Below are 17,291 nucleotides of genomic sequence, written 5' to 3' on the forward strand. Positions count from 1 at the left end.
TGACAAAAAAAATGGTTTAAAGTAAAATATACAAGTACAAAAATATGACATAGAAAAAATATTTACAAAAATTAAACAAGTATAAAAAAATTATACATACAGAAATAATCATTACAAATATATAACTAACTATCTAGTTCTGCTTCGAGTTCCTCCCTATAAAATTCAAAATTATTAATTAAAATATATATATATTTATATACTCACTCTATAGAATAGTGTCCATGAGCTAGGGTGTGTACTTTGTCTTCAAGTATAACCCTTTTATCATCAAAACTGTTATAAGTTAATTTATTGGATTTGATCGTCTTTAATTTGTGCTTGAATGAACGGATAGACGTTTGACGTTGTTACTTCCAAACTGGTATCACCAAACAAACACCGTTTATGATCTTGAAAAGTCATATGGTTTCTAACAACATGTTCACGGATTCCTTTTGCTTTGATTTTCTCCTTATCTTCTAAAATGTAAGCGTAGGACTTTGCACGGAGAGCACAAAACTCTCTCATAATACGTCCATCGGTTTCATCAGAAAATAACCCAGGAATCTTCTTTCTCTCAGCAATGTAACACGGGTGGTCACGGGGTAGATTTGCAGTGTCCATTCGATTCAACAAGTTTGGATTGTTCAACAGATCATTGTAAAAAACATCAGTTTGAATATAGTACACCAATGAATCTAAAATAATAAATTAAATTAATAAAAGTATACCAATGAAACTAAAATAATAAATTAATAATAATAATAATTTACCTGTATCTGTATACATGAGCTCAATCTTATCATCATAATGTTTCTGCATTACGTTATAGTGATAGTCATACATTAAATACTTGGAAATTTCCAGCACTGCAAAACCTGATAAAAAATTTAAAATATTAATATAACAATAAAAAATTTAAAATAAATGTAATTTACCTATATAAATAGGTTTACAAAAATCAATGATTTTGTTTTCTAATGCAATTGCATTTAAAGTTTCATTGTATGTAGTACAGTGTTTGAATGTTGACTGATTTATCAGTTTTTGTAAACGACGATCACTAGACACCAGTTCCATTTTTATTCTTTTCCGCATAGACTCCATGGTTTTTCCAAAAACCGCATTATTTAAAAGTTTGAAAAAGTCTTTCTCAAAGTCATTTGCTGCTTTTTTTTGCATCTCTGTGTTTAGTGCTATGTATGGAGCCAGCCATGGTGATTGATTAAACTGAACTACTCTATGAACCTATAATAAAAAATAATTATATTATAAATGTAAAATAAAAACATTTATACATTTACTTTTTCAACTATGAGTCAATTGGCTATAGCTTGTTGGAGGTTTCGGTAATGAATAATATAGTTTTTTTTCGACTGTCGTGTTGCCATGAGTTTTTTAACTTTTGAACCAGCTGGGATACCGTTTTGTGGTAGGAAAGGTAAGTCGTTGTGTTTATCATGGAGTTCTTTTGGATAAGTAATGTCAACTTCATATATCCGTCCGATGGGTGATGTATCGTTCAAATCATTAAGCCCTTCTAGTTTAGGTTCAACCCACTTAAAACCACCATAGGGCATGTGTTGTGACATTGCCCAACCATATAGATTATTACCTAAAAAAATAAATATTAAAAAAAAAAAAATAATTAAAATATATGTATATGTATACTTACAATCTTGATAAATTAACCATGATTTGGACTTTGTTGGATCATAATCTGGGGTCTTTTCATTATTAGCTTTAGCATACCTCATACTTGCTTGTGTCAAACCGCCTCGAATTCCTATAAAAAATTTATATATTATAAATGTAAATTTTTATATATAATTATTATAATTACCCTTTTCAATCATCAACAGCATATCATACTCTGTGAGTAACTCTAATTTGACTCTGGTATATTTTAACATACAATCAAAGGAGAATCCTGGTGCTGTATAGTAAAAAGATGGGTCCAAACAGTATGTGGTTAAACATAGGTCTCTGAAGTTCTCAAACACGTCAGCCAACAATAAAACATCAATTTTCAGATATAGATCACTGTATTCACCCAAAGTCTTGCATCCAAAGTGACTTCAAACAGTTTTTGCATGTTCATAATCTTCTTCTTGTATATTTGATTCTGTTAGTGTACTGTAGAAATCTGCTTTCTCTGGTAAATTGGTTTGCTCCAGCTTGTTCCAACCATCCGTATACTCATAAGGGTAAACACCTTTACGAGTAACGAATGGCAAGTCTGCGGTATTAAAATGTTTAGCTGTTTCTCTAAACTTTTCGAACCCTGGTATTAATAAATTTTCCGAGAGTGTTGATAAACTTGAAGCCATAAATCTTAATGTGTCGATGAACCGTATTGAAAAGTTGTTGGAAATGTGTTTTGAAAATGAGATAAATTTTTCTTCACTCTTTGGTATTACAGAAATTCTTTTCACATCGAGACCGAGTTCAGTTACAATAATTAATGAACTACTAAATGAAAAAAACATGGTACAAAATTTGGTGTTTGAAGCTTGAGGTTGCAGGTATTACACAATGCTTGTCGAAATTTACCCGATAAGTGACAGTGATCAGCAACTTTATGGTTTCCCACAGAGAAACCGTTTTTACATAAATTACATGTCCAACATAAATTATGTGCTTGTTGTTGTTCTGTAGCAAAGGTTATTGGTATGTTGGTTTGTAGTAATTTTTCAATGTTTTCAGCTATTTCAACGATACTCTTCACAAAATATTCACCCACATTCTGATTATCTTCATCGCCACGAAAAATTATAGGTGAAGTTTTCAAATTAGTTTTAATCGAATTAAAAAATTCAATATAGTTTTGAATGTTTTTGATATTTTTTGCGTAATACCATACGACTTTTCTATTTGCAGAAGACGAAATTTCGATAAAGCCGGGAGACTGTACAAGAAGTAAACGTGCTCTTTTAGCTTTGATAGCAGACGTAGTGTTTGCGGAAGAAGCACGTTTCCCGTTATCGGTTGTAGTTTAAGAATCTTTAAAAAATAAAAATCCTAATTAAAATCCAAAAATGTGTTGTCGAAAATGTCGCGAGTGATAAAATATATTTAACTAACCTGTATTAGCGTCTAGCATTTCATATGCATCCATTGCAATCATACAAATATCGTCATCAGATAACATGTTTGAACCACCAGCTGGTATATCTGGAACAGTTATTTGCGGTGCTATCTGTATATCTTCACGTGCGGCGGGTTGATGATGGGCATACACGTTAATGATATCTTGAAAAAATATTATAAATTAATATCATGAATAATGAAAAATAATATTATATAAATAATACCATGAAGATTTTTTTGGTGTCTATTAAGATCTGACTTGTATTTAAATGTCGTAGGGCAAATAGTGCATGGGAATCGAATTCCGAGATGAGTTTTTTTATGAGTCGACAAATTACGCTTCGCGTTAAAAACCGATGGACACTTATCGCATTTAAACATGTTTAAATAAAGTGTTTAAACACTTGGAAAAATTATTAATACTGTTGTGTAAGGACTGTGAAAACGCGGAGATAGTATAATATACGAAATGTCAAATGGTTGTCTAGAACAGTCAACAGACTGAACGCACATCGGTCATTGACGGATAACGGAGCAAGTGTCTTAGCATTTGCGATGATGAAGATAAATTAAGCCAGGGTTAGGTAAAATATTATTGGGGAATTAGGTATATCACTATAGAGTTTTAACTACTTTGGGTATCATTGTATTGAACAGAGCATCGATAAAATTCCTGAAACTGACCTGCACGTGTCGAGAATAGACCGGTTGGGACAGGGCATTTTCGATAACAATAGAATACTTATACATGTAGTGTTTTTCGATCAAATAGTCTCGTAAAACCCAACGACGTATTATTATTTAATTTGTAACACATTTTATATATGATTTATATTATATTACTCACCTAAAGATGTGATTGTACGTTTTTCACCATATCTCCTCCTCATCATTTTTATCATGGAACGTTATTTTTTTGTTGATATATTCTAAAATCTTATAACTATAGTCTATATTTAACAAATCTAAAATTAAACAGCTAATTTTTTTCTTTTTTCCTAATTCTAATTTTTTCTTATCTTCTAATTTTTCACCTAATTTTAAATCTAAATTAAATATAATACTACTTAAACTAATATTTACATTATTTAACTTATTTAACTTATTAATAATGGTATAGATTGTAGATTACATTTAAAAAATAAAAAAAAACTTATTAATATAAATCTAATATAATAACTCCTCCCAATAGTTTTTTCCTATGGAGGAAGAGTTACGAAAAAAACACTTATTTAATAATTTTTCTATGCAATTATTATGATTTATTTGATATATATAATAATTACTAACTAAAAACTAAACTATTATCTAATAAATGGAGTTTCCATTGTGAATGCCCATCGTCGCAATGTAATTGATAGGCTTCTTCGAAGATTTCACGTAAGAAAAATTCGATATCGAAGCTCGAGTATTTGGTTATATCCTCGATTAACCATTGCGGTCACCAATAAACTTATTATTAATAAACTTATACCATCTTGAGTTTTTTACAAGATGGTATTTGCTACAAAAATTTTTTTTTTCTTAACCTACAATTTAAACAACAAATCTAGACTACAATCTTTACATGTAACCTTAGTTAATTTCTGGAATGTTGAATTTAAATAAAAATGGAATACTTCATAAACTAAAAAAAAATAAAAAAATAAAATCTTAGATGTATTACATATAAAAAAACTATAAAGGTACTTACGTGTCATGAGATCCATATTTAAAAGAAAAAAAAATGTAAAGAGAATGTAAGTAGAAACGTGATGTTGCTTGTTGATCGATAAAAATACATTTGACTTATAGTCGGGACTCACGGGAGCACGAAAAATGAGCGCTGCCCGTCATGTTCCAAGCGGCAGTTTTTGTAAAGTGGTTATCAAACTATTAAACCCGGCTAGGTTAGCCCGACAGCGCAGCGTGATAGTACAATGCTGAGAACCAATGCCTACAGCAGTGGGTACTAACAACGGGTCGCGGGGGCCATCGCTCATTTTTCGTGCTCCCGACTATAAAGGACCCAGGGTATATTATATGAATTAAATAAACTGAATTTAGAGTCTAGACTGACGGATACTTACCTGTACTATTGTTTGTTAGGGATTTCTTTTTTAGTGAGCTGTGTATTCAGACACGAACGTGTAATAACGCAAAAATAAAGTAACTAAAAATAAGCTTAGTAGTTAAGGTAAAAATATTAATACGTGATTAATATTTTTATTTTTAAAAGTAATGTTTTGATTTAAGCGAAGTAGTTTAAATAAATTGTATCGGCAACCACAAGGGACACAAGCCTTGAATGATTGCCTCAAATATATTTGTAAGTTATTAGAAGTCTATTGATTATTTTAGCCTATATTTTATCACTCTAAATTTGTGAAATTACCTTCCTCCTGATGGTCGGAGGGTTCTCGAGGTCGAGCTTCGAGAACGATCAAGTAAACTCTACAGTACTATTATTATTTAAATGTGGGTGCGCATGCACCTTACCTTGTCCGCAGCTGTCTCTGGTTGCAGTCGACGTGACAAGGATGGAGTTTATTAATTTTTTTATCACTCAAGAAAGAAATAATTAAACACTTTGACAAATTTCGTTATATGAAAAAGAAACAGCAAAGTTGTCGCAGGCAATGTCCTTTGAGTGGTTGCGAGTAATTCAGCTGTGCTCCTGCACTTGTCTGTCTGGGTGGTGCTCATGCACTTCTCGCTATGGAGGGTGCTCATGCACTGATGAGAGGAGACGATTTAGGCCAGGTCCGCCAGAGTCATCGGCGGCCCGATCAAAGGTGTCGGCGTCCCCAAAGAAAATTGTCTTTTTCCCTGGTGAAAGCGACCCTGACCGGACCATCCCCCGTCTCCGGCGGCACATGAAAGAAGTTGCATGTGTTGCGCTGTACCGTTATAATCCCGTACAGTGTCCTGTACGAGACTAGATAATAGGAATCGTTCCAATCACCAGTGACATGATTTATTGGGGTTATTTTAGATTTTATTACATGCGTACGACAACTCGACCGTTATATATTTTATTAAATGAAAATAACGACTTTACAAAAATCATGATATGTAGAATCTAGCATATCATTACAAACGTTTTAATATAAATGTGGGAGAATAGAAGCGTGACAATACGCGGTGACGATCTATGGTGGTCATCGAGGGATAAGGTATTGCAGGTAGATGAAATATACATTTTGTTTTGATTATACAGATATATTTATTGAAACTTGAAAGGAAATAACTGTTGAATATACATTAATATGTGTGTACGGTAATATAGTGTGTGTGTGTACAATAATATTAAAAAATTTATGATTTCATTTTTATTTTTGAAGGAATGACCCATTGTAACATTCTATGTCTACCATTAAATCTAAAATCAATTTTATACGATGATATATGTATTATAGTTACCAAGTACCTAGTACAAACAATAAGACTGATTTCATTTCAGATTTTGAAACTATTTAAAAGGGTAGTATTTTAACTAAAATAAGATTATTAAAATTATTTCTAATATTACACAGATAAATTAAACTTACCTTTATATTGTCAATTATATTTTAATAATTACATAATAAAAAAGAAATATATTTTTCACATATCATTAATAATCAATTGTACATCTAAAATCTTGCTTGTTTTTTTGAATATCATTATTTATTATACCAATAATAAAAAATAAAATAAAACAAATCAAATGATTCTATAGGTACCTAAAATGATGTGTATAATATTAGAAAACGTAGATACTAATACTCATCTGATCGCTAAGTATTCTTGAAAAATTATACACTAATATTAAAATAAAAAATATTTAAAATTAAAGATAATAATATTTGTAAAACAGAAATAGATACTTAAAAAAAAAACTAATTGCGTTCTAAAGATGTAATTATGTAAACAATTAACAGATAAATTACTAAAGTGTGAAAATAATATAAACCATGAAAATTGTATTCAAATAGCTTTACTGACTGACAATAAAAATTATAAAAACAACAATAGGTTTAAATATTAGGTATTATAATTTATAATATAATATGTTATTCTAATTAGCCAGCACATTATCATGATTTAACTAGGTAGTCAATATTTTCTAGCTAACTTACTCGTAATATTTAATTATGGCTATCGTCCGAATACCTATAAAAACAAAAAATACCTATATAATATTGTGTTATTATATTATATAGATACACGAGATACAGTTCTAGGTACTTACAGGTTACTGGTATTATGTGTATTGAACTTATTTGTGGTAATGTAAGTATTATGTAAAAAAAAATGCTAATCTAAAGAACTTGTGAAATTTTCAAGTATTTACGACTTATACTTTTTGAATAATAACAAATATTGAAAATCGTTTAAGGATAAATTGTTATCATTACACGATTTTGTAAAAATTTTAAATTCAAACTCTCATAACATTTTTCCTATAATGAGGCTTCGAATTTTCTGTATATCAATTCGAAGGAAAACTAATGGAAAACTTAGTGTTACATTTTTAACCTTAGATATAAATACAAAAAAATTTATGAATTTTCAATGACAAAATTACTTGCAAATTTTCACGATTTTGACATCATATTTCGTAAAAATTGTGACTAATGATTTTTTATTTTTTTTATTGACACTTCAATTTTACTCAGAAAAATCAAAAATTTCAGTCTTTTATAAATAACTCAAATAAAGACAAAATATTTTGAAAGTTTAACTGTATATTATAGATAACACTAATTTAAATATTTGGTAAAAATTTCAAGTATTTACAGCGATTATTTTTTAGGTTTTTCGATTTTGTGATATGAAAAATTCCCTTGTTTCCGTTACTTTTTTTTTTGTTTTTCCTAATTTTTTTGAAAACTGTTAGAAATTTTTTTTTTGACCTCTATAGCGTACCAAAGATATTAACTTGATCATCGTAAACCACCCCTGAAGTTTGATATTGAAGCATTATTTCGATAGGTTATGCTGTACACAGACACAAAAAAAAAACAACACACATATCATTGTAAAATCAATACATTCATCACTTCGTGCAAAATCTAAAATGTACACAGCGCCCTAGAATTTTGAATATCGTAACCATAGATATTCTCAGTAGTACCCATGATAACAAAATAATCAAAGCAAATTGTAAAATGTTTTAATTTATTTCCTTATCTATTTATGAAACAGTGAAACATAAACCTGTATTTAAAAAAAAAAAGCTTCCAGTTAAATTTACTGCCTCCCCCCCCCTCAAAAAAAGTGCTGCCCGGGGCAATCGCCCTCTATATCTTCCCCCTAAATACGCTACTGATTCGCGGTTTTTATGTGATACCACCATATCAGTTAATTCAGTAATGAAAATGCAACAATAAATTGACCATTATACTTGTCCAGTAATACTAAAAGAATAATTATATTCCTTATGATTTGTAAAACAACCCAATTTCTGTTAAAAGATTAATATAGCTATATTTTTACTAAAATAATATTTTTTTTTTATTTTCAATAAATAAATATTAACCATGCTAGGTAATAAATATTGTAATTATTAGACATAATTAAAAATAATTCTTTAATAAAATGGATATAGATGAATAGGTTGTATGAGTACATGAGGTAATTCTAAACACAAAACAAAATAAAGATAATAATAGGTATTATAATCATTCTATTTAAAAACAATCAAAATCTAATTAATAAAACATTTAAGCTTGTAAAAGGTAATCATAATAATAGATTAACATAACTACACATGGAAATGTAATCTTTAACATATTTATGTTGTCAAAACATTGGTATCTAATGTTACCCAAATTTATATATAAATATTAATTGGTATTTTACTTTAATGATAAATACAATTAATATAAATATAACACTAAATTATGTAATAATAATTCGATAATTAAAAAAAAAAATAGAAGAAAATTTAAAATATTAAATGTTTGGAATAAAATAAATCTAAAAACAACAACATTATTGTACTATTTTAAAGGTTTTAACTCAGCAGATCTTTTTTCGATTTCACGAGACATTTACCAACCAAAACGCCACACAAAGCTATCATGGCAACACCAATGCCCGTTTTACAAATGAATAAAATCGATTCTCGTAAACTTGGTATAAGACAAGACTGATTTGGACTGTATTTATGTCTGAAAACAATAAAAATTCAATAAGACTTCTATATTGATTGCCCTTCCAAATATAGTAAACAATCCTAATTAAAATATTTAGTTATAAAAATACATACGGAAGGGAAGCCATTGTGGCTAAATTTGAGTATAATTTTTTTCCTTCATTTGAATTTATGAACATGTACGGAGCTGATAATCTATTCTGTTTGCAAAATTGATCTGGTTGTAATATGTAGTCTTGTTTCATTAAAGGTCTACCTTTATCATTGGCTACAATCAAAACTGGGATGTTTCTGCTCTGATAATATTTCTGAAAATAAAAAATTATAGTTAAATAATGTAAGCAAATTTATTATTTAAACTAAGATTATACTTACTAAATATACATGTGCACTATATTCAAATGAACAACTCTGTGAAGAATCAAATACTAAACATACTACATCACACTTAATATCTTGTTTAGTCAAATTATTTTCACTAATTGGCTTTATCTCTTTTAGAACCAAATATTTGTCTTGTCCGTATACTTGAACACGATTAACTGATGTAATACTTGGCTCTTCAACATCTTCCAAGTGATTCTAAAATATTTTCAAAAAAATCATATGTGTCTAAATCAAACATAATATTTCTATTTACATCAATTTTCGCATTTTTGACATGTCGTTTACATATTGTTGACTTTCCACTCCCCTTACTCCCGATAACGTGGCAAATATATACTGATCTCTGAGATTGTTTCTTCTGTAAATCAATTTTCTTACTCCTAGTTACTGCAAAAAAAAAAAAAAATTAATTAATTTTGCTCGTGTTTTTTATTTCTATTTTTATCTCACCTTGAATTCCTGTAAGTTGATTTTCTGGTTTCATGTTATACCCTAGCATTGCTAAATATGCTAATGTAGTATCAGCTTCAATAAGAGTACAGTAAGACCAAAAAGACAGCCATCCTTGTGATGTTATCCATCCCTAATGGTATTATATATAAATTAATTCAGTAAAAACTTTAATAATCAAATTTAAAAAAAATGTAAATACTTTATGATTTGTATTGTATATGCATTTTCTTAAAAGTGGTGGGTCTTCTGTACACATGGAAAATAATGATTTCAACTCAACTGGGCTCAAGCAATCATCTTTATCTTTATCGTGTGTCTCAAATAAGCGTGACAAAAAGTGTTCACCTTTGTGAGATAGCTCGATGGTACAATATTTATCTACTTTTAAACTACAAAACAAATATGGTATTAACATAATTAAGTAAAGAGGCTTATATATGTGTAGTATACTTAGGATGAAGATAGCTGTATGAAAAATTTAAATTGTCATTATATCCAAATTTTCTAATTACAGTCCATGTTGTTTGGGCTTTTCCTTTTAGTATAAATAACATGTGCAGGAACAAAAACCCTATAATTTTTTAATAATATTGTATATTAGATTACTTTTAAATAACCTCATTAAATTTATTTTATATTTTAACTTATACTCAAATAAATACTGTAATCCATGTATTATACTTTTATATTTAACAAATACCTTCAAGAGTAACACAGTTTGATGGAGAAATTCCGCGTTCACAGTTCATATTAATAATAGTTTTGATGCCATTCAACTGTTGTAAAGGCAAATGAGAATCGAAACAATGACGTTGGAAATTATTTAATTCTTCATCATTAAGTAGCCCATCGTTATCTGTGTCGCAGATCTATAACATATTGCTTTAAATAAGAAATATTCAAACATTTTATAATAATATTTATGATTTACTTTAAATATACGACATAGAGCTCTTTTACATTTTTCAGTAAGCTGAAACAAAAATAATTATAAATACATATATTGATAAATATTTAGTTAATTAATTAACAAATTAATTGTGTATAGCATACAATTTTATCCTCAACCGAGTACAATGGAGCTGTGGGATGCAGAATTGCTGTTTGGGCATAACAGAACATTTCACTAATGTTCATCAACATTTTTGCTGAACACTAAAATTCACATAATGAATTAACTTAAATCAATTAAAAACATTTCACAATATTTACTTGAACATAGGTTTCTATTTCAGGATATTCATATAAAACATCTTCGACAAGCTTTAAAATAAAAATTAATAAATTTATTCTATAATTGTTAGTATAGGGAATAAGATAATTTTTTACAGATTATTATAAACTTACATGCATTGAAATACTATTGATGAGATCACTTTTATTTCCAACCAATATAACAGGGTGAAATATATCACTATTTAGTTGGCATTCCCTCAGTAATGGCATCCATTTATCTTTGATGTTTTGTCGGCTAGAATCATCCACCACTGAAAATACCAGGCAAATCACATCTGCGTGGCGTATCTGTTCACATAATTCTTCATTGTCTTGTTCGTTTTCTAAGATTAAAAATAACCAATATATTAGCCATTTTAAGTGAAATTTATAAATGAAATGAAAACTTACCATGGTAATCAATAATATCTGTAGGCACCAATTCAGGGGTAACTTCGGCAGGAATCGTTATTGTTTCAGCCCTTCCGGGCACTTCATCCAAAAATTCTTCATTGACCAGGGACAATATGATAGATGTCTTACCAACATCCCTGTCACCAACTAATAAAATACGTACAGATCGTCCAGTTTGTTTTGGTCCCATTTCGGAAGACATATTTTACTGAACATCGACCGTTGAAACGTTAGTGATTTATTTGTTAATCAGTGGTATTATCAATCATTATAAGTTATTTTTACTAATTAACTCACTCGAAAACTTAGAGCATTTTATTCTCGTACGATGATGGTGTTCTTTCAATAATTAAATATACAATACAATAATATTATAATAAACAGCTTGATTCATAAAAAAGATATTTTATTATTAATTCTTCTATAATAAGTACCAGTCGTTTCGGTCATTCAATGATCCAAAACAGTTATCAGTAATCAGTATTAACTTACTGATAACGAAAAATTGATTAAACTTTTCAGAAAGGCAGTATGACCAATAAAAATGTGGATGATTCGTCTTTTAGGCGACCGCCTTACCTAAAACCACTAAAGTATAATATATTATAATAAATTAATAGAATAAATAATAATACTATATTATAGTCTAAAATTGAATAAGTACATGTAAATCAATATTAATGAATAAATTGATATTAAATATTTATAATATGATATTACTCGAATAAAATAATTATAAAGATATTAGTTATTTAGTAAAGCTTAATAAATTGTATAGTGATTTATATACCACGAAAATAGACCACTGTTCTACCTAGTCTCGAACTTGCGAGACTTGTGGATTATAGAACTATAGAATTACAAAATATACCTATCCTATCAGTGACGCCGAACTTATAACCCAAAAGGGGCAACTGCCCCTCTTTTTTTCGGTGGATGGAGGTTCGTGTTTATCCAAAAAAACGATGTACGTTATTAAAAATGCATTTAATTATGTTAACCACACCAAAAGGAATACTCTATATAAAGATAGACAACTAGCCGACAAATAACATAATATAAAACCTACAATTTGTTTTAGTAACTAGCAAGTTATATGTAGCCATGAATATGATGCAAAAGTAGTGGATAACGAGTAGGTAACTATTTAGTTTCAAAAAAGGTGGTAAGAAAAAAACCAAAGAAAAAAAATCAAGAAAAAACCATGATAAAAATAATCCAAGCACAAAAATAACCAAATGTTGTACATTAATTTTAATTAGCATATTTAATTTTTTCTAGTTTTTTACTGGTTATTGGACTTTTATTTATTGTGACAATGTGACCTCTATAATAGTATTATATATCAGTTATCCATAGAAAACGCCACAATAAAGTTTTTCAAATCAATGTCAACAATTAATTTATGTTCTGTACTCTGCAGTAATGTACTAATGTGCACCTATATTATAATACCTATACAACAATGACTTGAGAGCTGAGACTTGAGACACATTTAAGATACCTAACCTACCTATTACTGTAGCTGTATACTTATTACTTATTTTACAGTGCGTCAGTGTGTAGTTGTACTACACGTCATGTGGTTATGCAGGGGCCAAGGGCAAATCTAGTCCGAAAAAATTGGGTTGGCCCAAGTCCAAATTTCCTCCGTGATTTAATTATTAAAATAACCTTTTTTTAGTTAATTTTATCTAAAATATAGATTTATAAAGTTTATTATAAAATAGTATAATACGTAGGTATATAGATATATATAGTTCTTTTTATCATTGATACACTTTTTCTTTTTTCACAGTTAAATTGTTCAAGGTACGGAAAAAAACCAAAATAAAAAATCGCAGAAAAAAAAACTAAAATAATAATATAATCATTTATCATTATAATCGTATAAATAATTAATACAATTTTAGTATGATCATAAAAATTTTACCCATAGAAATACATTTAATTATTTTTCCAACTATTCGTGAATTGCAGTCTTAATACTGTATATAAAAACGATTTTCTTCATAATCGTTAATCATGATAGTATGTATGTCGTATGATTTTATGACATTCTAATAAAATTAATTTTTTTACTTGCAACAAATAACAGTTGAAGTGCATGGCTGCATAAACCTATTTTATTGTATTAATGAATACATTTACTTATACCTATAGTTATATGATTTCCAAAACAGAGGAAACCTAAAGAAATGGGTGCCGCTTGACTGTAACATTAGGTCATAGACTCATAAATAGATCACTCGTATAATGAATGACTAATTGTGTTTAATTTGAATTCAATAATATACCTATCATTATAAATATAAATTATAATAATATATGAACAACGATTCTCAAGTAAAAAGGTCAATCTGCCTATATCATCAACTATCAAGTATATTTCACGATATGTTTTATGATACTACTATTAAAGTAATTTATTTTACTACCTATTATACCTATATTATTACTTATTAGAAAATGATTCAATGGCTTAAATTAATTTTTGGCGGAAATATTGCATTTGAAAATATCTAAATCTGTTATTTTTATTTATTTATAATACAGCCTATATTACAAGAGATAGCCTATTTCCTATAATAGACCAATCTGGCACTAGATTTAGTAGGTACATGTTTTTATATTTAATTAAAATATGAATCAATACAAATACGTAGAAATAATAATTTATTTAATGATGATAAAAAAAATTATATGCAACGAACAAAATAACTAGGTACCTAAATTGTAAATATCTTTGTAATAAAATGTTAAATTAATTAATTGATTTAAATTTTAATCAATTAATTTCAATCGTGCGTATACCAATCGCGTTACACAGCTTCGTGGTTTTCATTCTTTGGATTCATTTTTGGATAATTTAATTAGGTGGACTAGATATTATTATTTACTATACTCTGCCAATTGCCATATAACTATGACCTTATAATTGGCTTATATAGATTATTTCTGTAAATTCGATCCTGCTGGTATATAAACGTGTAATTTGTGTTAACTATGTTTTTATGTCTATAATTACCTATAGACATAATAGTCTTATTAATAGTTCAATATTTTAATAAGTAATAATTTACCTATTCGTAGTTATTATTTTTTAATAAATAAAAATGCACTTTTATTTCTTTGGATTATTTTTAATTTTTCTTGTTTATAATTACTTCAAAATACAAATTAAAAAAAAAAACTGTTGAGTAAGTAGTAAGTACCTCCTAATCACTTTGTTGTACAATAGATATCAAATGTATTTCGTTATTTTTTTTATACATTGTATAGGTAAACTAATAAAGAACTATACATTTTTTAAACAGGTATAAAAACAAAATTTTCTTTAAATCTCTAACTACAAAATAATTGACTAATTTTCGCGATTTTTATGATTATTATCTTTAAATGCTTGTACAAAAATATTGTGACTAAATGTTTGATATTTTTTTATTGAGAAATTAACGACTATGAAGAGCTTTGTACGAAATCTTAAAACATACTTAAAAAATTTTAACTGGAAAAAACAACTAAAAAAAAAATTGTATACGACCAAAATAGCTCAAAAAGGATCGAAAATCGTAAAAATGTAAAATAATTGTTTGTTAATATAGTAAACGATAATATAAACATTTGGTATAAGCTTCAAGTTAAATAAATATACATTAATTCGTTTTTGAACTACACCAAATATACTAAATCGGTTTTGAATTCAACAAAAGGATTTACGGAAAAATGCATATTTTTACCAAAAAGAAATCGATCGTTACTTTTTCTCACATGTGCCTTAAGTACCTCTATACTTCGCATACGCTTCCATTACATGGATAATCAATCGTATCATTTTGATAACGTTGGTCACTAAAATCTCAAGAAACGTAAGGAAATCGTGCATATCGGTAAAATCACAGGTGGGGTTAGTTGTATTGGTCATTTTCATTGGGGATTACCTATTGTTGATTTCTTGTATATATATTCATTAGATGAAAAATATGATCACACGTGAGAGCGCGAGGGAGTTTCTCTTAGTTTAGCTTTCTAACGCATTCAAATCGCGTTTATAAAAACCACAGCTAGATGTAGTTTTTATATGTATCCACTTCAATTCTAGGATTCTATTAGAATTTATTTAATAAATTTAATAATTAAACCACATAATAAATAACAAAAGAATAATAAAACAAATAACAGTACAAGTATATTAATTTAATAAATAATAAATATACATTAAAATATTTTGAATTTTTTTTAAATACAAACATGTTTTTAATAATAGTTGTGGGTTGAGCCAAACAACTTTAGCCCATGGGGCTGAACTGGTTGAAGACCTCCCTTGGCTCTTAGATACCTACTTAATATATTTCAAAGATTAGATGTAAGTAAGACGTACAAATCGACATATGCAACAAATAAGGCAGTAGGTAGGTAACTCACTTTTACAACTTATTTTTTTCAACTTGGTGTTTCTGTTTTAGCTAATTTATCTTCTTGTACTAAAACATTAAACTCAGTATAACAAAATCCTAAGTTTAAGTTATCTGAAAAGTGTTTGCATGTAAATGATGTAATTTATGATATCGAAAATATTGGAGAAAATTCTATATCCCGGATTGAAACATATTTCAAAAATGCTTTTGATATAGCAGCTTTTGTTTGTGAGTAAATACCTCATTTATGTGGACGTTAAATAACACAATGTAACATTCAAATGACTAATCCAATGGCACAGTATAGGATAATTATTATTTTACCTATTATAGTTTTATTGACTAAGTATTTGATTTCCCAACTACAAATAAGATTCAATGAAAACCTTAACAAAGCAATGCCTTTAGCTGAAGGATGGATGGCAAAATATATTGATAAACATGATAAATAAATTATCAAATATTATTGAAGCTGCAGTAATATATAATGAAGATTGGTTAGATCGAAAAACTGATATACAATTTAGAAGAATAAATAGAGCAATATTCAAATTATGAAATCAGATACGGTGATTGAAACTTTAAAATATTGTGATGAATTTTTCACTATCATAAAAATAAACATTATTACATGTATACCATACCAGTTACCACAGCTACTTAGTACTGAAAGAAGTTGTTCATCATTAAGACATTAAACAAATTATTTGAGGTCAACCAAAAGCCATGGCCCACAGGTCGGTAGCGTTTGAACAGCTTAGTTGCTTAAAATATTTATAATAAAATACCTATACATATTGATGAAGTGATTAATATATTTTCAAGATCATCTAGAAAGAAAGATGGAGGATTGGTCAATTTAATTTGTTGTTTTTATTATTAGTAGTATAATTAAATAAATTATTATAATATGCATAATTGTTGAATATTTTATTCTCTATTGAAATTTAAACTTAATGCCTATGCTTTTATGTACTTGAAGTATATATTTTCATCCAGCCCCTCCCTGCCCTTCTTATTTAATTTCTATATTCGTGCCTGATTGTAAACTCTCGATTTATTGGTATAAATATATAAAATGTAATGAATTATACATAACTGTTTATTATTCAAATGATTTTGATTTTGATTCTAATTTTTATTGTAGAATATAAATATGCTTATTATACAAACATTCAGTTGAGGTCATAATAATAAAACTAAAACTTATC

General features: G+C 28.0%; 1 protein-coding gene and 1 pseudogene across 2 annotated transcripts; both read right to left on the reverse strand.

Moving 5' to 3' along the window:
* Positions 1-203: 203 nt before the first annotated feature.
* Positions 204-3,818, reverse strand: LOC126549412 (uncharacterized; annotated as a pseudogene).
* A 4,887-nt stretch (positions 3,819-8,705) lies between these two features.
* LOC114129170 (mitochondrial Rho GTPase) lies at positions 8,706-12,088 on the reverse strand. Of its 2 annotated transcripts, XM_027993821.2 has the most exons (14): positions 11,960-12,088; positions 11,660-11,870; positions 11,381-11,592; positions 11,246-11,296; positions 11,087-11,188; positions 10,965-11,006; positions 10,734-10,902; positions 10,484-10,604; positions 10,233-10,422; positions 10,031-10,163; positions 9,834-9,967; positions 9,569-9,775; positions 9,308-9,501; positions 8,706-9,209 (listed from the first exon to the last, which is right to left on the reverse strand). In XM_027993821.2, exons 2-14 carry the CDS (start codon positions 11,862-11,864, stop codon positions 9,053-9,055), a joined length of 1,917 nt encoding a protein of 638 aa, XP_027849622.1. In that variant the 5' UTR covers positions 11,865-11,870; positions 11,960-12,088; the 3' UTR covers positions 8,706-9,052. The 2 variants fall into 2 exon arrangements, with proteins under 2 accessions (XP_027849622.1, XP_027849623.1); XM_027993822.2 differs by having other exon boundaries at positions 11,660-12,084.
* Positions 12,089-17,291: the final 5,203 nt, after the last annotated feature.

Source organism: Aphis gossypii, chromosome 1 (genome assembly GCF_020184175.1).
Source record: "Aphis gossypii isolate Hap1 chromosome 1, ASM2018417v2, whole genome shotgun sequence".
Taxonomy (NCBI): Eukaryota; Metazoa; Arthropoda; class Insecta; order Hemiptera; family Aphididae; genus Aphis; species Aphis gossypii.